The 17,708-nt window shown below is 39.3% G+C and overlaps 1 protein-coding gene across 1 annotated transcript; it reads left to right on the plus strand.

Annotated features, from left to right (window-relative positions):
• Nucleotides 1-5,721: 5,721 nt before the first annotated feature.
• NCF4 (neutrophil cytosolic factor 4) lies at nucleotides 5,722-16,496 on the plus strand. The gene is made up of 11 exons (XM_056514560.1): nucleotides 5,722-6,021; nucleotides 7,890-7,974; nucleotides 9,129-9,282; nucleotides 9,538-9,608; nucleotides 10,899-11,026; nucleotides 11,995-12,052; nucleotides 13,614-13,712; nucleotides 14,453-14,583; nucleotides 14,677-14,742; nucleotides 15,515-15,730; nucleotides 16,086-16,496. The coding sequence occupies exons 1-11, from the start codon at nucleotides 5,990-5,992 to the stop codon at nucleotides 16,093-16,095; spliced, it is 1,050 nt and encodes a 349-aa protein (XP_056370535.1). The 5' UTR covers nucleotides 5,722-5,989; the 3' UTR covers nucleotides 16,096-16,496.
• The last annotated feature ends 1,212 nt before the right edge of the window (nucleotides 16,497-17,708 follow it).

Below are 17,708 nucleotides of genomic sequence, written 5' to 3' on the forward strand. Positions count from 1 at the left end.
TTATTGAGGCAATCCACTAGCACGACGATGTATTCCAAAATTAAATATCACTCTGGGCAGAAAGTTATCCTTCATTTCCTTTCCTTGTTCTTTTCTGCAGTAGCACAGGCTTGTTGGCTACTGCTGTTTAACATATGTGATAATTTAGCCAGTCTTTTCTGAGGGTTTGGGAATCTGTTCTAAGGCCTGGCATCAGAGCATTACTGGCACATTTTAAAAGAGCAACCTTTTTATATTTTCTGTTTGCACTGCAGGTGATTTTGAGAGCAGGTGGGTTGCAAAGGATAATGGTTGTAATTTCTCACTTTTTACCTGATTTTCCCTAAGAATCATACCTCTACTGAGCATTTTTCCTTCTCACCTCCCCCCTCATGAGACAAATCTTAGTCAGCCCTACTTTACAGATGGCAAAGCTAAGGCAGAAGGAATTACACACAGCAAGCCAGTGGCTGAACTTGCTATGGCAATTAATTAAGAAGTCTCTTGTTCAGACCCAGTTTCACATAATGAGGCAGCCTTCTGCCTATTGGGGTATGGCAGACATAAACTCCAGCCTTCCACACTTGAAATGGACAGTCCAGCCACTGATTTGGGACTGAATTGCTTGTTGAAATGTTAATTGGTGCATTAATTCCACAGGTTTATCTTTCAGGGAATGAAGGCTGAGGCAATAAAGGCTGGTAGGTGAGGCAGGCTGAAAGTATACACTGTGAGGAATAGACAGAACACAACTTTGAAAATCACAGGACTTTGCTATTTATTGCCTCTATATTTGCCACTTGCCTGCCTATCCTAATCTCTAGCTCCCTTGCCCCCTGATTTTATTAAGGAATATTGTCCCAATTTATGAACCATTAGAAAATGAGCCATAAACTCTCTAAAAGGAGCAAACTGGATATTTCTGCACCAGAAAATTGTGCTTCTTTGACTATATCAGTGTATCTTAAGTAGTACAAGTCCCCTAGGGTAAAGACAATTATACCAGTGTAAAAGTGCATATCCAAATATAGCTGAGTCCCAAATGAGGAGGTACCTTTGTACCAGTAATAACTAGGTCCACAGTAAGGGGCAGATTTATTACCTTACCTTTAGAAACCTGAGGTGACAAAACTGGGAATATAACCATTTCATAATTCCTGTGTATTCCTAGGAGACAGATAAAACCTTCATAGGGAGAATTGGCCCACTTGAGGTCCTATTTACTGGTCAGTGCTGCCTGTCTCTCTTCACTTTTCAGAAAACTTCACTTACCTACAGACACTTATCTAAAGTTTCTAAATAAGGTAAAAGCAATTTGGTCACAGGATTTCTTCAAATTAATGGGGAAATTAAACTGTTAGGAACAGTGTAGGTTGATTTGAATGCATCACCACAAATTTTTAGCAAATCCCAACCCTGCTCTGCCATTTGGGGAAGTTCAATAAATTTTTTTTGAGTAATTTTAACAGGTCTTTTAACTTGTGAAAGAGTAGTAATAACTCTGCCAGATTTTTGATTCTCAAGATGTTTAGGAGACTTAAAGCACAAAAACCCTCCTGCCACAAAGGTGCACTGCTGCTGTGTACTAAAACTAGGTTTTAAATTTCTGGAGGGATGGTTGCAGGCATAGCTCTTTCAGGAGTGCTTGAATGGAACTTTCCTGCTTCTTTGTCTGCAATGGCCAGCTATCAGATTTTGACATTGGTGAAGTTGACTGGAGCACAGGGCTCCACCTCCAGCCCACATCTGTCATGCACAATAGCAGTGACAAGCTCTGCCCTATTTCTTCCTGATTTGCCTCTTTTTTCCAGGAAGTGATATGTCATCTGAATGAAAAAATGTCCTCTTGTTGTTTCTGAGCTTCCATTTTTCTCACTTAGTCTAGTCCTGGATATCAAATATCCATCTGAGTTCTGCAAGAATAAAAAGCTCCATTGCTCATGAAGAAGTTCTTTCTAACTCTTCCAATCTGAGTGATGCTATTCTATCAGGAAGAAATCCTGTATATTTTAGAAGATTTTTGAAGGAAGCAGGTTTATTTCAAAAGAAGAATTGTTTTCCACTGAGAGGAAGATCATAATACTGCTTGAGATATTGCTTTGCATAAGAAAAGCTGGTGAGATCTGCCTATTGAATCTTGAACAGTGAAACCTCAGAATGGTACTGGTGGTTTCATATTTCCAAAATACTGATAATGTCAAAAGAAAAACCCCAATTTTGGGGTGGTTTTACTTTTTTCCCTGCAATACTTATTCCTTATTTTGCTCAAGCAGTAGAGGTGAAAAAGCCAAGATTCAGGTATATGATTTAGTTTGATGTTCTGAGAAGAATGTAATTTAAAAAAATGCTGCTCTTTCTTTAACATTTGGTTCCTTAAATCTCTTCCATGTTGAGTAATAATTTATTCTGGAAATGACACCATTCAATTCACTGTTAGGAACAGTGGTAGATGCTGACCTTTAAATTTCTTCAGTCCAAGATGGATTATTTTGTTGTGTTTATATCAGCAGGGCATGAAAAGAGTCTTTTTCTGCAAATACCTACTAGCTACTTTTCATCCTAAAAAAGCAATCATAGAAACTGTGTCCAGATTTAATTCAAAGAACATTTCCAAATTCTATCAATCCATACTCCTGTGGCTTTTATAATCCTGACACAATGCATGACAGGGAGAATATCCATACATTCAGACACTATGAATTGAGCCATTATCAAATGAAGAATGCAAAAGCAATTAGCTCGACTCTCAACTTATGCCCCCTATTTTTTTTAAATTTTGTTTTGTTTTGTTTTGTTTGTTTTTTTTTTCCCAACTGTCCTGAAAGCATATAGTAAAGACATGCTCTTTTTACTTATCATTGTGCCAACTGCTTCCTAAGGATTTTGTAGCACTATCTGCAAAAGAGCTCCAAAGATTGCAGGACAGACATGAATAGCTTATCTAATGTAACTTTTGTCCAGAAATTTACAGAACTGCAATTAATTATTCATGTTCTATAATAAAAATAATAGCTGGTTTATACATGGCTGTATTTGAAAATAAATATTGTAAAAGTCTATTTAAGCATTTTGTAAAGCTGGTGGTCTGTACAAATATTATTAAAGGAAAATGGAAAAGATCTCCAAACACTTCCTAAATCAGTGTTATTACAGCTGCAGCTCAGTCTCAAGCAACCACAGGAGTCAAGGAATCCAACTGCTAATGATGTGTATGGTACAGAAACAAATATTCCAAATATCCTTAGAAAACAATAGGTTGAATGAAAGTACCTTGCAAACCAGCTCTGCTCTATGTGCTTCTATTTGATGTTCAGTTTCCTTGCAGTGATGGCTAAATGTTATTTCCTTTGCAGATCAGTCTGGGATGAGATCAGGCATCTTTTAACAGTATTATTCTTGTTCACTTTCTCCTATCTCTTAAAAGATTTATTCTATAGCTGGTGATTGAGCCTAACTGCACAGCACTTTTGTAAGGTCAGGTGCATTAGAGAGAAGCCATTATTCTGTAGAGACATGCAAAGGATACAGAAGCTGCTGCCCTAGCAGATGTGGCATGTAGTGCTGTATTTCTGCTACATTTTTTGGTTTAACCTTTTATTAGTGGTTCATGTATCTCTAGTGATTTGGGACTACATTCCTATTTTTCATTAAAATTCCTCACGCTCTTTGGTTGTTTGGTTCTGGCTGATTCTGTCAGATTTCCAGGGTGCAATGTATCCTTTTATGTGTGTTTTCTAACAACAGGTGCATTGGACAGAAGGCCACAGTTTCACAGCCCACAGGCATGTCCAAAATAATAGAGTAGATTGTGAATTGTGAAGAGGCATATAGTGGTGGCAGCATATGGTCATGATTCAGTCATCTGAGGATTCTCTTAGTGGTCTCCTTTAATGAACCACTTTTTGTTTTGTATTCCTTGCACTTGGATGAATTCCTGCTTCCTCTTGCACATGTATTTGGGGTGGTGCATAGCACCACAATGACCATGCCAGCCATAGTGAATGAATGGGTTTTCTCAAAACTGAGAGCTGACCGATGAAATTGGGAACTTTCCTAGTGCAGGCATATCTCTTGACATAGGTACTGTTATTAGGATGTCAGTTTTGTAATGGTTATTTACTTCATTCATAAAATAATAATTTGAACAGAGAAAAGATGTGTATTTGGTTAGAGACAGCTTATTCTCTCAGCCCGAATAATAGAAATTGTAATTTCTACTATAGTAAAAAAATACTAGAAATGGGAAGAAAACATGTGGTAGTTGAGGATCTGATTTGGCACAGAAGAACATGTCAAAGCAGTGTTTCCAATCTTAGTCTCACAGCCTTGGTGATCCCTCTAACCAATCAGCTATTCACTTTTCTGAGGTAGAAATCTGCCTTTTGTCAGAAAAGCAAGCCTTCTTTCTGGTTGGGATCAGAACAAGAAAATACTGCAGAGTCATAAACATTCTTAGTAGGTTTAACATTATTCTCTCATGTTAGTATCATTACTAGCTGTAATCTCTAGTAGAGAGTGAAATTAAGCTGCTTTCAGCTTGTTTTACTCATCTTACAGCAAAGCAGTTGCATAGAAAATTTGTCTGAGAGTTTCTGTCAATTTGTTTTCAAAAAGCCACGTCCCCTGATAAACAATGAACATGTATTTTTGCATTGTGTCATACCCTCTGTCTATTAAAAGATGTACTTGCATTGTATCTAGATTATCTTTCAGGACATCTGAAAAAATTAGGATACCTTTCCAATGATTTTCTTGTCAAAGCTATATAGCAGATTACTCAGAAAATACAGCTCAGAATTTTGTTCTCCTGATCCCTTCTAATCAAGAGACACTAGATCCCCTCTCAAATTCTATCATGGTGCCTATAGTTATCCATGGAAAGGAGATGGGTGAAGGATTCACTTCATTAAAATGCAATGCAATGCAGTTACTCTCAAGGCTGATGATTACAGTTGTAAATAGAGATTTATTTTGAAGGATGCTGGTTGATTTTTGCTCCATTCATTTGGGAATTTTTGTTCTTGGCAGCGGAAGGAGGAGAAGGAGGCAAATATGTATTGAACACGGAAATGGAAGGGAGTCAAACACTGAAATGGAGAGGCAAGGATGCACATAACAGCTTTTGACTAAGGCAGATAAGCTGTGTTACAACTTAGCCATAATGTTAAGAAATCATGATTTCCTCATCATTTTCTTCCTTTTATTTTCTTCTTGAAAGATCGTCAACTGATGTTCTGTAAATGCTTTGTCACTACAGTTTGAGCACAAGCCAGGGCGAGCCATTACCTTGTCTTTGTGTGTGGCAAATGTGGGTTGTTTTGGGCACATGAAACTGAAAAGATCTCTGGCCTTTAAAGAACTCCTGCCTCACTTTCATTGATCCATCCTTCAAAGCTCATTCCCTGTGCCCAATGCCCTGGTGCTTGACAAGGCTGATTTTTCTGATGATGCATTCTGCTCCCATTTTAAAATTTATTCTTTAGCTCCACCTCCTGGCTCTTAGTCTGTGAAAAGGAGGATCCTTGGGAACCACAGAGCCTCAAGAAGGGATCAGAAGTATTTATCCTAGTTTACAAATATTAATGTAGAGGTGTATATGGGGACTTTTTCGCTGAGGCAAAGCAGACTTTGCTGAGCCCACTCATAGTAGCTTTCAACAGAAGCAAATGTTTCTGTGGAGGGTGGGCAATGGAATATGTGCTTCATAGTTTCTGCTTTTTCTTGGGCTTTCAGTTTCTCAATTGTGGCAGTTTTGAGACATGACAGACATCAGAGAACAGTCTCTCTTTATTACTGTTTTCCCCCTGGTACTTCCTCAAACCCGTGGGGGTGGGGAGGTACAGCAGAAATCGTCTGGCACTGAAACAGTGAAAAAAGATCTCTGAGGCCTTGCAAAGGAGTCTTGTTTCATGTAGGGAGAATTACTTTGGCTCTGTGTTCATCCTATTGAACCAGGAACTGCCCAAGAAGAAGAGGAATAGATCTTAGTCATCTGGGTTTAAGGAGAACCATGTCTCTTCCCCGACAGCTGCGAGAAAAGAGGTAATGTGTCTCTCCCTGCTCCTGCCTCCCCACGAGCCCCATGTAACTCATGTGATGTTTGGTTAATTTGGATGCAAGCATCTTTGGTGATTCTAAAAGGCTTCTTCTTGTCATAGCTTCCACACTATTAGGCTGCTTATGGTCGAGCTGACCATTTCTTATGCTGGAGTGGACTTTCTTCTTTTTGTGGGGAATATTCACCACCTAGCACATAGTGGGTCATTGTCCTCTTTATGGCTGCAAAACAGTTTCCCTTTTACTGGATATGACTAATTATATCTCTTGGTCTCCATAACCACATCCCTCTTCACAGTAAGGGGTAGTATTTACAGTATTGTGGGTGGTGCTGATTCACGGCATTCTCCTGGTACAGCAAACTATTGCTGGGTGTTGCATCATTGCTCCAGCATTTCAGATGGGCTACACCTTCTGGAAGTCCCTGCCTGGGATATTCTCCTAGAGAATAAACTGAGACAACTACTGCTTTTTTTTTTTTTTTTTTTTTGTATTATCAGAATGTTTCACATTCTGTCAGCTTGGCATTTCTTAGATGTTCCTTTTAAAAGACTCTCTTTATCTCATTTGTTATCCTTTTTTTCTCATTCTAGATGCTTTTTACTCAGGTGTTAATATAAATACCCCTCTAACAACACTGAGATTGAGGCAAAGATGAGGCAAAGTCTGCTGCTTGCCAAAGCTGTTGCACCAAGGAGAAGGTCACAGAGGAAAAAACACCTGCCAATCCATGCTTTTTTTGTTGTGTGGACAGTACAGACCAGTGACTAGGGCTGTGTGGTCATATGGCTGCTCATTAGGTGCTCCTGCAGGGATTCTTCCTTCTAACTTCAAATCCAACTCTTTCTAGGATCTACAAAGCTTATTCTAACCTTGCCTACTACCATGTGTTCCTTCACACATTTTTGACATTTTCAAACAAGTATCTTTGTGCTTGCTTCAGGTTATCTGCTGTGACTGGGAGATAAAAGCCAAGGTCATAGGTTTGACCCCATTCATTTAAGAGTTGGACTGAATGATATTTGTTGGTTCCTTCCAGCTCCAGATATTCTGTGATTCTGTGTTGAATGTTACCTGCTGTGGCTGGGAGGTCTCTCTCCAAATATTTAATAGCCTACTCTTTTTTATCCAAGCCTCTTTAAGGGTTTGCTTTATTGTGATGTTTAGAAGAAACCTTGACAACATTTTGACAGCTGGTGTAGGCACTGCTAGTTTTGATATAAAACAATACTATGCTTTTGTTTCTCTGTTCTTTTTCTATTACTGCTTATCCTATTGTTTCTTTTCTTATATGTATGTAGTACATTTTACACATCCTGCACTGAGTATCAAGTTTTTAGGACTTAGCTTTGTGCTGTCAGTTTCTACAGCACCTTGCATAACAGGCTCTTCTCTCAGAACAGTTTCCTATTCCCTACAGTAATGCAGTAATAATAGCAGCATCAATAATGATATATAATGATCTCCTTAGAATAAGATCTACTGATGCAGAGTTCTTATTGCAAATCTCCTAGATTAAGGAAGGATTAAGAATGCATCCACAGCTGATCACATTTCTCAGGAAAAGCTTAGCAGTTCAAGTGTTTGTTTTGTAGTCCTGTTCCTCGAGCAAGCCTAGGAGTGAGAGGGGAATTTTTCAGGCATGATGACTCTTCACAATGGTCACTGACTTGTGCTGAACTTATTGAAACTTGACATCTCAAGATCAGAACTCCAGAGGAAAAGAATGACACCATGAGTTCCTAATGCCTTGATGTGGGACTAGAAAATGTGATATTGCCTATATTTGCTCTGTGTGGCTCAAAGGCTTTTACCAGTATGAGTGACCTAAATCTTCTCTTCTTGCTTCACAGTGATTTTGACCAGCTTCCAGATGATGTACCTGTTTCAGCTAATATTGCAGATATTGAAGAGAAGAAAGGTTTTACTAATTACTATGTAAGAAGGGAGATTTATCCTGCCTCTCTATGCCTTCACCTGTGACTGGTTTGGTTGTGGGAAGCAAAATGCAGTTAATCTGGTGTCATTGCTTTTTGGCATGAGTAGTTCCATGTGGAAGACTTCTCAGTACTTTATTTTTCTGGAATGGAGTATAGTTATCCCAGATTCAGTCTAAAAATTAATTTTCTGAGTGAAATGTGGGGGATACCCTCTAACATCATAATTGTTTCCTTATATCTGATTTGTTTCCTCTTGGAATGCTGTACTTTAAAAGATAGTGGGAAAGTAATTCAGAGGGTAGAAAGGCAAAGTCTTGCTTCATTATTCCATGGTACTGGCGAGTTAGGATGCTCCCATCTTCACAGGAGGTTGACAAGAAAGACCACATAGGAAGGGAATAGTAGGGAAAGGCACTAAGATTTTCTGAAGATTTGAATATGACCAGCTCAGTCTGACTTCTGCTGGAGACATTGCTCATGAAAACTTTGCCACTGCAGTATTCAGGTTTTACTCTGGAATAAAGTGATGTTTGGTTGCTCTGCCTTTATGTTTGTTGGAAGATCTGGCTGCCATGTGACTCAGAGGTCAGTGCATGGAAATTTTGGGTTCCTTTAGAACAAAGAAATATTGTCAAGACATAAATAAAATAGTTATTGAAGGAGGTCAGAGCATAATTTCTGCAATTGTGTACATTAAAGTCAAAAAGAAGTACGAATGCCTTCAATTCTGAAAATCAATTCATTTAGATGTCTGTCTCTAGATTTAGCTGTCCAAGGCATCTTATTGTAAAATATTTGTATTTGTCTACTTAATGTATTTTGTTTGTTACTGAGGAAAAGTGTGTAAGCATAAAGTTGAATCTAGTTATTTCATGTTTCCCTTTAAGATTATATAATATAAAGCAGCTACAGGGACATGCTTCATACATAAGCTGGACCCACACAAATACCACACTGGGGCTGCCTTGTTATCTCCTAGTTCCTGAATTTGGAGATGCTTAACTGAAGCCCTGCTTTCCTCTCCTCTCTGCTCCTAAGAGAATATTCCCACTAATGGAGCACTTATCCTATGTTCCTATTTTATTCCTCACATTCATTTGGTGAGTATTTATAAGTATGAACATCAGCCTGAATCCCTCTTCTCTGTTTCAGATGTTTGTCATTGAAGTAAAGCTTAAAGGGGGTGGCAGATACCTGATTTTCCGGCGCTATCGAGAGTTCTATGCCCTTCACACCAAACTGGAGGAGAGATATGGGCCAGAGAGCAGTAACAGCCCATTCACCTGCACACTCCCTGTGCTGCCAGGTGAGCTGTCAGTACATAATTAGCAGCTTTCTCAGCTCCTGGCTATCCTAAAGAGGAATGCAGTGAGTGAAGCAGTTGTGACAAGGAACTAATTCCTGGCTGTGGATGCCAGAGAACTCATGTTCCATTGACAGTCCCATAATTTCTGGTAAAGTTCATCTAGAAACCTAAAATTCTTTAGCAAAGATGAATTATTTTTTTTGGCTTTTTTTTTTTTGTTTCTTCAATAACTGTCACAGGTTTTATATTTTCCAGGAAAAGTTTTTGTTGGTGCCAAAAGGGAAATTGCTGAGAGCAGGATTCCTATCCTAAATGTCTACATAAAGGTAAAATTTAATTTTAAACTAAAGAATGCACTGATCACTGCAGATACTTAGCCACTGAAATCAGCTAAGACAGACAGTACTGTTAGAGTTCTAAGCATCTGCTTCTCTCTGTACTGTTTTTGAAGACACAGTGCCCACACTGTGGTAAAACCTGAACTCCTCTTCCCCACATTGTTCAGACTGTAGGATCTGCAGTTCACAAAGGCTGTCTTTATATACAGCAGATATCCTTACCAGAACCCCCCAAGATGTATGAGGAAATGGTGAATCTCCAGGTGTGTGCATCCAAGGGAATAGGAATGGGTGTGTGGGTTGTGCTTTAACCCCACCCACCATCTAAGTGCCACAGAGTGGGGAGGACAATTGGGAAATGGTAAACCCCATGAGATAAGAGCAGTTTAATAGTTGAAATAAAGTAAAATATTATCCTAGTAAATGATTGTAATTAGAAGGAAGGTAACAAAAAAGACGGAGAGAAATAAAACTAAAGAAAACAAACGATGCACAATCCAAAAAAAATTACCTGCTGACTGATGCCCAGCCAGTCCACTGAGCAGTGAGCAGTGGCTCCTGGGCAACTCCCTCCAGTTACATACTGGACATGATGTCCTATGGCATGGAATATCCCTTTGGCTAGTTTGGAGCAGCTGTCCTGGCCATGCTCCCTCCTGACTTCTTGAGCAGCTCCTCACTGGCAGGACTTGGGAGACAGAAAAGCCCTTGGCTTACACTAAGCAAGCCACTAGTTAGTTATCAACATTATTCTCGTGCTAAATCCAACACACAGCACTGTACCAGCCACTAAGAAGAGAACTGAGCTCTCTCACACCCAGAATCAGGACAACTGGGCTTCTGAGAGTACTTGAATTACAGTGAAGATGCAGCATACATCAAGGAGAGATATCCTTTGTGTGCAGGTTAACTGAAGGCCTGAACTTCAAATCAGTAAAAGTCTGAAGCACTGGCCAAGACTTCCACCACATAAGATTGCCTTCTTTTCACTGTTATTCATGTTCTGAAGAGAAACACAAAAAGCAATTTACTCCTGCAGTAAATCAGGTACAAAAAGAGGGAAGCAATACATTGGCCAACTCCAGGAGTAAAGAGGAGAGACTGTCAGCTGTTCAGCTGTGTCCTGCTGAGTGAGGAGGGAGAGGAGGGAGATTTCTGGCAGTAATGAATATCCTCTGTGATCCCGTGGGTCAGAGAAGCATATTTGTTACATGTAAATAAATAGAGGATTGGTCTCTCCCACTGTTACACTCTGCTTCCTGCTCGCTCTTGGCACAGAACCTGCTCTGCCTCCCTGCCTGGGTGTTGATGGATGAGGATGTTCGGCTGTTCTTCTACCACTCAACCTTTGATGGTGAGCAGGTGCCTCACAGGCTGAGACGGCTTCGCCCACGGACGCGCCGAGTGTGAGTGATTGACGTGGCTTTTTCAGCATTGCTTGATGTAAGAGGTGCTGTCCAGTCTTGGGGGGAGAGAGATGAGGATCACCACTAAATCTTCCAAGTGAATCCATGAATCCCTAATTTGTGGTGGAGGGAACACAAAGTATTTCTTGTTTTCAGTAATCGCAGATTTTTAAGTGGATGTGGTACTTGCATTAAAGGAAAATTCCGAAATTAGAGTATACCATGCTTTTTAAAAATACTGTCCAGCTCTATCTGCCTATATTTCTTTAATGGTAATCTCTCTTATAATGTGCAGAGTATACACAGGCCAAGCTTAAGGACATAGGCTTGCACCACTGAAGTCAATGTGAGTTTAGGCACTAAATTCAGTGAGATCTGGTTTAGACACTAAATGAAACTGAATACTTAATTTGTTCCTGTTCATTGCCTAAACAGGTGCCTGTCCTACATAGCAGCATTGACACCCCTTTGGAGAACTGCTAACTAGGCATCATTCTTCATTATCCTTCAGATAAATTAATTCTCCTTTCAGCATCCCCAAGATGGACTCATTTCCTTTTCCCCTACCTCAAACAGTGCAAAAACTGCACGTGTGTATGATGGCAGAGTTTTAATTAAATGCCATAAATGCTAGAAACAATGATGCCCAGAAGGCAGAGTAGGGGGACTGAGCACTGCTGTGGAAGAAGGTCCAGCATACTGACTGTATTGAAAATTCCATCTGTTCTCAGCAGCAGACACCATCAGATTGCTGCTGCTCTGCACTGAAACTGAGAGAACTAGGACAGTGCTGCTGCATCCATATTTATTTACTTCAGTGCTGCACAGATTCTCATGCAGTTTCTCCAGTGATCTATGGCTTACATGCCCCTTCAATAGTAAAAACACAGACACTGCACTACTGACTGTGTGGCATTTTTAAAGACTTAGGAGGATGTTTACCTCCCTGCTGTCCCATTTCTTTGCAGTAAGAGCATTTCAGATCCAGCGCCTGTTTTGGACCGCACCGCAGCCCCGCGGGCTGAGGTGAGTACTCTGCACAACCTGTCACAGGACAGGAGATTAAACTCTGCTTTACTTTGCTACCTCATCCATCAAGTTGCCTTTTTCAATTAGAGCATGGGGGAAGAAAGTGAAATCAACAGAGAAAAACAATTGATTTTAACAAGAGGGAGTGAAACAAAGGAGAGAAAGAGGCTCTCTGTTCCTCATCACTTGAGTAATAAGAAGGTGAAATCAGATATTCAGAACTGAGACATGTACAGCTTACTGCCAAATGGTCCACATTTGCATAGTGCTAGCCATAAGTTAAATCTAAAACAAGCATAAGCTTCAGCTTCATTGACTTCAGCACATGTTTAAAAGCTTTGCAGGTGAGGCATCTCAGTATTTTCTGTAAAATAAGTGTTCTACTGAAAAATGCCCATACTCTTGTCTTTTGTGGCATATTTTCTCAGTTTTAAGCACATGAGACTTCTTTGTAACCAGTATTTGTCTGAGCAGAGTCTTGCTTCCTGAAACATGTAACTTTGCCATGTAAGATTAAAAACCCCATGCATCTGCTTTGAGGTTTGTTGGTTTTGTTCTTTACACAGAGAATGACAGGTCTTGGAAGAGTCATGTCTCTTGGGTTTAATCTATTAATTTCTTAATATTTAATTTATCTACCAGAACTTTTCAATAGGTGAAAAAAGGCCTTTGAAAGAGCTATTAAGCAGAATATGAACCAAAAGCACAAGAGTAGCCATTGTTTTGTTTGGTTTTTTATATTAAGAGAACTCTTGGCATTAACAAGACTAAAAGAACCATTGCAACACAGAATAAAGAACACCTTTTCAATTTTGCTCCTCTAAAAGCACTTAAATGGGTACCATTTTCTCTAAGGACAATGGGGGAGATGTACATTTTTCATAATTCAGCCTCTTCAACTATCCAACCTTTTGTTAGGGTGGTAACATGTATTTGTCTCCTTTTTTATTTTTTCCTCTGAAGGGGGCATCTAAGTTCCATTTTAACAGCACATCAATTTCCCAGGCTTTCCCAAATCTCCCAGTTCAGCATACAGACCTGAAAGCTGGATATTAAAGCAACAGTTAGTTACCCTTAAATTAAGACACAACATTTCTGCAGTTTTAAAAGGCTCTTTGCAATATTTTGCAGCAAATCTAAAAGCTGTAAAGCTGCAATGAGAAATAATATTTTTTTTCAATTCTCAGGATTTCAAGCTGTGTTTTGGCTTCAGCTCTGTTGTCTTACTTGCTCTTAAGTGCTTTCAGCTTAGGTATATTTATTTCTCTAGTGCTCAGTGTTCTGCCACTTTAAGAATCTTTGTGTGTAGCTCTCTCAGGGCCATGTTTATCCTAGTGCTTTCACTGCTTCTTCAAAGCAGTTTTGTGTGTGCTGAATAGGAGAAGAGATTGTGAGAAGTGCAGACTACGGTCAAATATGTGTGACCTTACCCAGAAATACATATGCCATGACAAAGTGCACACTGTCTTGCTGCTTTATGCTTTCTTTTCAAGAACACAACAGGAAGATTTGCTTTTGTAATTCTGTGATTTAATTTCGAGGTTATTACTTTCCACAGGCACTGTTTGATTTTCCTGGAACCAATAAACTGGAACTCAGCTTCAAGAAGGGAGATTTGATCTATCTCCTCAGCAAAGTAAACAAAGACTGGTTGGAGGTAAGGCTGCAATAGCAGTACTGAATTATTAGCATACCTTGAAATATATGAGTGGAAAGGGCTCTCCTGATCCTTGTGACCTGCCTCTTCTTTTCAGGGAGGAACTGTATCATAATCAGGTCTTACTGTCAGGAATAAACCCTAGATTCCAAATCAGTAATTGTTTGGTTCCTTGATGGTTTTTAGCTTACAAATTTTCTGCCCTCCAGACTTCAGTTTTTATTTGAGTTTGCTTCTGCTGGAATGTTTTTAAGTTCTTTGGAAGTGATTAGAACACAGAAAGGCCACAGAAAGGAGATGGAAACTCCATTTCAGCGATTAATTGTTTTCTTGCCTCAGGCTGAGTTGATGTATGCTTCATGCTTCATACCACAACACACGTCAGCCTGATTAGAGAGAACTTGGGTAATGCAGCAGTGCTCTGAAAAAAGGATGAGGGGAACATACTGTGTGTTTGCTGATATGATATCTCTGCTTGCTCAAACACCACAGCCTTCCCTGCTAACCATCTGACTTTAATTTTTTACACACTGCTTCACTCCCCTGCCTGGTATTTGACCATGTAATTGTATAATCTTTCTGTATGGATGCCATCAGGTCACTTCCACAGAATCTATTTTCTTGATTATAGTGGAAAAATCTTACTGTTGTTTCTATGTAAATTAATTTAATTCCAGAACCTAATGCATATGGCCAAAATGGCATGGATTTCTTGATTCTAACATTTCCTATCATTCCAGGGGACTGCTGATGGTGCCACTGGGATTTTCCCATGTGCTTTTGTGAAGATCATAAAAGATTTACCACAGCAGGAAGACACAATTAATAAAATTCGCTGTTATTACTATGATGAGACCATGAGCACTATTAGGTAGTAACAAAACAGACTTCCAGTTTACTGCTGAAGAAACACCAGCAATTCTCTTGTCATGATATGTAATGGTTAGATGTGTTGTATATACAGGGATATCTCAGTGGAAGAGGATCTGAGCAGCATTCCATCATTCAAAGACCTGATGGAATTGATGAGGTACAATGCAAGCACTTGGTTGTTGTACATTTGATACTTAAACATTTGTCAAGGTCATTCCAGCTGGAGATTTTCCACATTCTACTTGGTCATCACCATGTTTTGGTGAAAACTATGAAATACTTTTCAAGTGTCTTGAAGAAGTTGCACTTTGACTGGCCCAGGGCCATCTGTGTAGACACTAGTCCTTCTTGGGATTGCCAGTGAGTAAGGAATGACACACACTTCTGACTCAGTTGAGATGGATAGAAATTCCAGTTTCTTGTACTAAGAGAAGAGTCATACCCCCATAAAAACATCTTTTGGCTAGTACATTTCTTCAGGATGTAAGATATGGCCTTCTAACACATGTTAAACTAGTGTTAAACTAGATTAATCTGGTGTTGAACATCAACAATTTAGAACATTAAATATAAGAAAATATTGGTAATAGAACACCTGTTCTAATATTTTTGCACTCCTCAGAAAAAGCAAAAATAAGTAGGCAAAAGTGGGTAGTAAACCTAAACCTATCAAACACACAGATTAATTGTGCCATTTATGTGGTGTTACTGGAAATGGTTCTTGGTTCTGACAGATCTCTTATCTTAAACACAACACAGAATGAATGTGGCTATATGATTTCCAGTACCAGCTCTGTCAAGAAAGCCAAGACACCCAAGGCTTTGTGTGGCTTTTATCCAAATTAATTAGAGTGTCAGTATATTGTTCATCATGCAGCACTCCCAGGCGTTCCTTGATTTCTGGGGATCAATCCATTTTTTTCTCCCAGGCAGGAGTTTAGCCGAGATGACATTGCTCTGAATTACCGGGACCCTGATGGGGATCTGATCCGCTTGCTCTCTGACCAGGATGTTGAACTCATGGTGTCTCAGAGCAGAAGAAGCCCCTCTCAGAAGCACTTTTTCCCTTGGAAGTTGCACATCACTCACAAAGATGACTTGGGTGTCTACAACACTAGTCCAGGAACACGTGCTACTCAAACAATGTAAGTGTTATACAGACATCCCTCTCTGCAGGCAGTTTCCTTCAATGTGTCTTTGAGGTGTCCTTGAAATGAGTAATTTTTAATAAATATCACCTTTTGGTGTAAAATCTGTACTTAGTTAATTCTTCTGCTTTTTACCATTCATCTGCAATAGAGACATCTACATAGAGACCAGAGAAGGTGAGAAATAGAGAAATAAAATTATGGGCCATGTTCACAAAGCAAGCCAGTGTCAGCCTGCAATAGAGGTGTCCTGAGCCCCCAGACCTGCTCTAGTCTCTGTTCTCACTCCCAAGGCTAATTATTTGTTCAAAATGTCTTAATAAGCTTTTTTTTTTTTTTTTTTTTTTCCTAGACTCCCATAAATTTATCTTCATTTGCTGATCTGAAGGTTTGTGTGCCAGTGTGTAATTATTTCTCTCATGTTGGAGTTTGGGTATTCAAAGTTTGTCCTAGGAGCATCAAGAAAAACTTTCCTGGATTTCAGTGAAGAAACTGCAACCCATCTTAACTTTCTTCTTTTCCACTGACCAGTGGAAAATATTGAATTCTGTGAATCAAACCTAATACATCTGTGGTGTTCCTTATAGATCTTTGTAATTGTACAGTCTACTTATTTTCATGTTCTGGGAAAATGTGTAGGATATCTACTCAAACAGCAATTTCTTCTCTATCTTCAGCTTTCTGAAACTGCATTTCAAAGTAGAACTAACAAGAAATCACTGTATCAGATTCATCAACAAATAAAGTTAAATATTAGTTCATCAATTTTTATTTAAAAGTGGTTTGTTTTTTATTTTGGGAGGAGGACTTGTTGACATTGTTTTGCTAAAATATTACAAAATGTAACTTTCTGCTTCAGAGGCATTGTAGCAATGCAGTTTAGAAAGGATATGGAGTAATATCAGTGATTGTGTCAGTGATATTACATGTTGTGATGCATAAGAGAATGCACTGGAAGTTTGAAAGCTAATGGCATGTATGGCCTGCAAAGCTTCTGGTGTTCAGGATTCCTTGTTACTTGTTCCTGCAGTTCAACAAGCAAGTAGCTCTCAGAGATTTTCACTGACAGCTAGATCCTGTGATAAAACCAGCAACTCAGCATGTGTCTCCCAAAATGGAGAAACATTTTCAACGGGAAAGGAAAGGGAGGGAAAATGTTTGCTGGGAAGCAGCTGTCCTCTCTTGTAAGGGTGCTGGAAGAGCATAAACACACTGGCCTTTGAAAATCAGAGCAGGATGATCCCCCTCTGCCTTTAAACTGCAATGCAAAATAAATTCTTCCCATCCAACCAAGTTACATATTCCCCTAACTCTCTGCAGGTTTTATATGGACACCTTCTGACACACAGTTTCCCCAGATATTCTCCATATTCTTTGTCTTGCTTTGCATGTTTCCCTTATTCACATGATACTTTTTTTTTTTCTTGCTTTTTGATGCAGTTCTGATAAGAGAATAACTCTGCCAATTGTGGTTTGGTCAGTACCATGGGGATTGAGAGGAGGAGCAGCAGTGCAGGACAGACAGACTCTGGCTGTTATATTTTGTATCTGGGGACTCATCCAAGCCCCCATAGTTTATCCCTGAGAACACAAACCTGAGCATGTCTCTTCCTTATGCTGCCTAACTTTCCTAAGGTTTATTTTTGAAGGTTACTGGGCTAAGTTTTATGGTTGGATTAAAAGACCAGGCTGCCTTGGATGTAGGATAACTTCAACTACTCTCACCAGTTTTCTTTTATTTACTCTATGTACTATAGTTCTTATAATTTATTATTAATTGTTGTTGAAATGGTTAAAAACTTCAAAATATTACTCGAAGAGTTACAGAGATAAAGGTAGCTCGCTCTCCCCCATTATGGATGTACAAATGAAAGTCCAGAGGGATCCCTGCCATGAAAATTGTCTAGTCTAGAGTAAGACAAGAAACAGCACTAGGGTGAAAAACAGAAAATTCTTTCTTCATCTTTCTTACTTC

Source organism: Oenanthe melanoleuca, chromosome 1A (genome assembly GCF_029582105.1).
Source record: "Oenanthe melanoleuca isolate GR-GAL-2019-014 chromosome 1A, OMel1.0, whole genome shotgun sequence".
Taxonomy (NCBI): Eukaryota; Metazoa; Chordata; class Aves; order Passeriformes; family Muscicapidae; genus Oenanthe; species Oenanthe melanoleuca.

Excerpts from the sequence above, each read along its gene's own strand:
- NCF4 (XM_056514560.1), top strand. The coding sequence starts at position 5,990 with ATGTCTCTTCCCCGACAGCTGCGAGAAAAGAG. Across the intron at positions 11,027-11,994 it reads CGCCCACGGACGCGCCGAGT|TAAGAGCATTTCAGATCCAG; the intron begins GTGAGTGATTGA and ends ATTTCTTTGCAG. Across the intron at positions 14,743-15,514 it reads GACCTGATGGAATTGATGAG|GCAGGAGTTTAGCCGAGATG; the intron begins GTACAATGCAAG and ends TTTTTCTCCCAG.